This window comes from Cervus elaphus, chromosome 9, assembly GCF_910594005.1.
Source record: "Cervus elaphus chromosome 9, mCerEla1.1, whole genome shotgun sequence".
In the NCBI taxonomy this organism is placed as follows: Eukaryota; Metazoa; Chordata; class Mammalia; order Artiodactyla; family Cervidae; genus Cervus; species Cervus elaphus.
In genome coordinates, this window is record NC_057823.1 from 4,300,167 (window position 1) to 4,302,917 (window position 2,751).

The 2,751-nt window shown below is 43.4% G+C and overlaps 1 protein-coding gene across 1 annotated transcript; it reads left to right on the top strand.

Annotated features, from left to right (window-relative positions):
* The first annotated feature begins 1,612 nt into the window (after positions 1–1,612).
* On the top strand, positions 1,613–2,107 carry LOC122700844 (40S ribosomal protein S12-like). The gene has a single exon (XM_043913868.1). The coding sequence runs from the start codon at positions 1,671–1,673 to the stop codon at positions 2,067–2,069; it is 399 nt and encodes a 132-aa protein (XP_043769803.1). The 5' UTR covers positions 1,613–1,670; the 3' UTR covers positions 2,070–2,107.
* Positions 2,108–2,751: the final 644 nt, after the last annotated feature.

The window sequence follows — 2,751 nt, forward strand, 5'->3', positions numbered from 1 at the left end:
GATGTTGGCAATTTGATCTCTTGTTCCTCTGCCTTTTCCAAATATAGCTTGAACATCTGGAAGTTCATGGTTCACGTATTGCTGAAGCCTGGCTTGGAGAATTTTGAGTATTATTTTGCCAGCATGTGAAAAGAGTGAAATCGTCCAGTAGCTTGAATATTCTTTGGGATTGCCTTTCTTTGGGATTGGAATGAAAACTGACCTTTTCCAGCCACTCTGAGTTCAGCCACTGCTGAGTTTTCCAATTTGCTGGCATATTGAGCACCTTCACAGCATCATCTTTCAGGATTTGAAATAGCTCAACTGGAATTCCATCACCTCCACTAGCTTTGTTTGTAGTGATGCTTCCTAAGGTCCATTTGACTTCACACTCCAAGATGTCTGGCTCTAGGTGAGTGATCGCACCATCATGGTTATCTGAGTCATGATCTTTTTTTGTAGAGTTCATCTGTGTATTCTTGCCACCTCTTCTTAATATTTTCTGCTTCTCTTATGTCCATACCATTTCTGGCCTTTATTGTGCTCATCTTTGCATGAAATGTTCTCGTGGTATTTCTGATTTTCTAGAAGAGATCTCTAGTCTTTCCCATTCTGTTGGTTTTGTCTATTTCTTTGCATTGTTCAATGAGGAAGGCTTTCTTATCTCTCCTTGCTATTCTTTGGAACTCTGCATTCAGATAGATATATCTTTGTTTTTCTCCTTTGCCTTTAGCTTTGCTTCTTTTTCAGCTATTTGTAAGGCCTCCTTAGACAGCCATTTTGCCTTTTTGCATTTCTTTTTCTCGGGGATGGTCTTGATCACTGCCTCCTATACAATGTCATGAACCTATGTCCATAGTTCTTCAGGCACTCTGTCTATCAGATCTACACCCTTGAATCTGTTTGTCACTTCCACTGTATAATCCTAAGTGATTTGATTTAGGTCATACCTGAATTGTCCCTAACTGTTTGCGACTCCATAGACGGTCGTCTGCCAGGATCCTGTGTCCATGGGATTCTCCAGGCAAGAATACTGCAATGGGTTGCCATTCCCCTCTCCAGGGCATCTTCCTGACCCAGGAATCGAACCCAGGTCTCCTGAATTATAGGCAGATTCAGTGGTTTTCCCTACTTCAATTTAAGTCTTAATTTTGCAATAACGAGTTCATGATCTGAGCCACAGTCAGCTCCTGGTCTTGTTTTTGCTGACTGTATAGAGCTTTTCCATCTTTGACTGAAAATAATATAATCAATCTGATTCAGCATTGAGCATCTGGTGATGCCCATGTATACAGTCATCCCTTGTGTTGTTGGAAGAGGGTGTTTTATGACCAGTGCATTCTCTTGGCAAAACTCTGTTAGCCTTTGCCCTGCTTCATTTTGTACTCCAAGGCCTATTACTATTCTGTTTTCCATCTCTTTAATTTTGTCATTTTGAAAGTGTTATATAAATGGAATCATATAGTATGTAACCTATAGCCTTTTGATACTAACTTATTTTCACTCAGTATAATTCTGTTCTGAGTGTATTGAAAGCTCATTTCTTTCCATTGCTGAATAGTATTCCATGGTGTTAATGCCCCATGTCCAAGGGCAAATGAGAAGCCCCAACAAGATGATAGGAGGGGCTCTTTCCCTGCCGCCGTGGCTCGGGTGCATTCAAGATTCAGCTCCACCCGTAACCCATTGCCATGGCCGAGGATGACATTGCTGCTGGAGGTGTAATGGACGTTAATACTGCTCAGCAAGAGCTGCTGAAGACCGCCCTCATCCACGATGGCTTAGCACGTGGAATTCGCGAAGCTGTGAAAGCTTTAGACAAGTGCCAAGCCCATCTGTGTGTGCTTGCATCCAACTGTGATGAGCCTATGTATGTCAAGTTGGTGGAGGCCCTTTGTGCTGAGCATCAAATCAACCTGATTAAGGTTGATGACAACAAGAAACTAGGGGAATGGTCAGGCCTCTATAAAATTGACAGAGAGGGAAAACCCCATAAAGTGGTTGGTTGCAGTTGTGTGGTAGTTAAGGAATATGGCAAAGAATCTCAGGCCAAGGATGTCATCAAGGAGTACTTCAAATGCAAGAAATGATTAAATAAAAAATTGAGCTCTTGTTTTTCAAAAAAAAAGATGATAGGAGGGACAAAATCATGTTTAGAATCAAGCCCCATACCCACCAGAGATGCTCAGATGGCTCAAACAAAGCTTTGTGCACACTAGGACCCAGAGACCCCACAGAGACTGAGCCAGACCTGCCTTTGAGTGTTTGAGTATCTCCTGCAGAGGCATGAGTCAGCAGTGGCCAGCCATGGGGACATGGGCTCTGGCTGCAGTAGACCTGGGTCATGCAGTGTGTGGCATAAGCCCTCTTGGAGGAGGTTACCACTTGCCCCACCATAGAGCCACTGAGCAGAAGACCCACAAACCACAGAACAATTATACCAAAGAAATTCTCACACTGTTAAGAAAGTTCTAGGACCCACAATAGATTTCCCAACCTGGGGATCTGGCAAAAGGACTGACAACTCCCAGGGAATTCTCTTTGGAGGCCAGTGAGATTTGATTACAGAACTTCCACAGGATGGGAAACAGATTTGAATTACATGTTTGTTTGTATAAACAAAGTACAAAACTTTGTGCACACCAGAAGCCAAGAGACAGGAGCAGTGTCCCCACAAGAGACTGAGCCAGACTTTCCTGTGAGTGTCCAGGAGTCTCTGGTGGAGTCTTGGGTCGACAGTGGCCTGCTGCAGGGTCCAGTCACTGAATACAA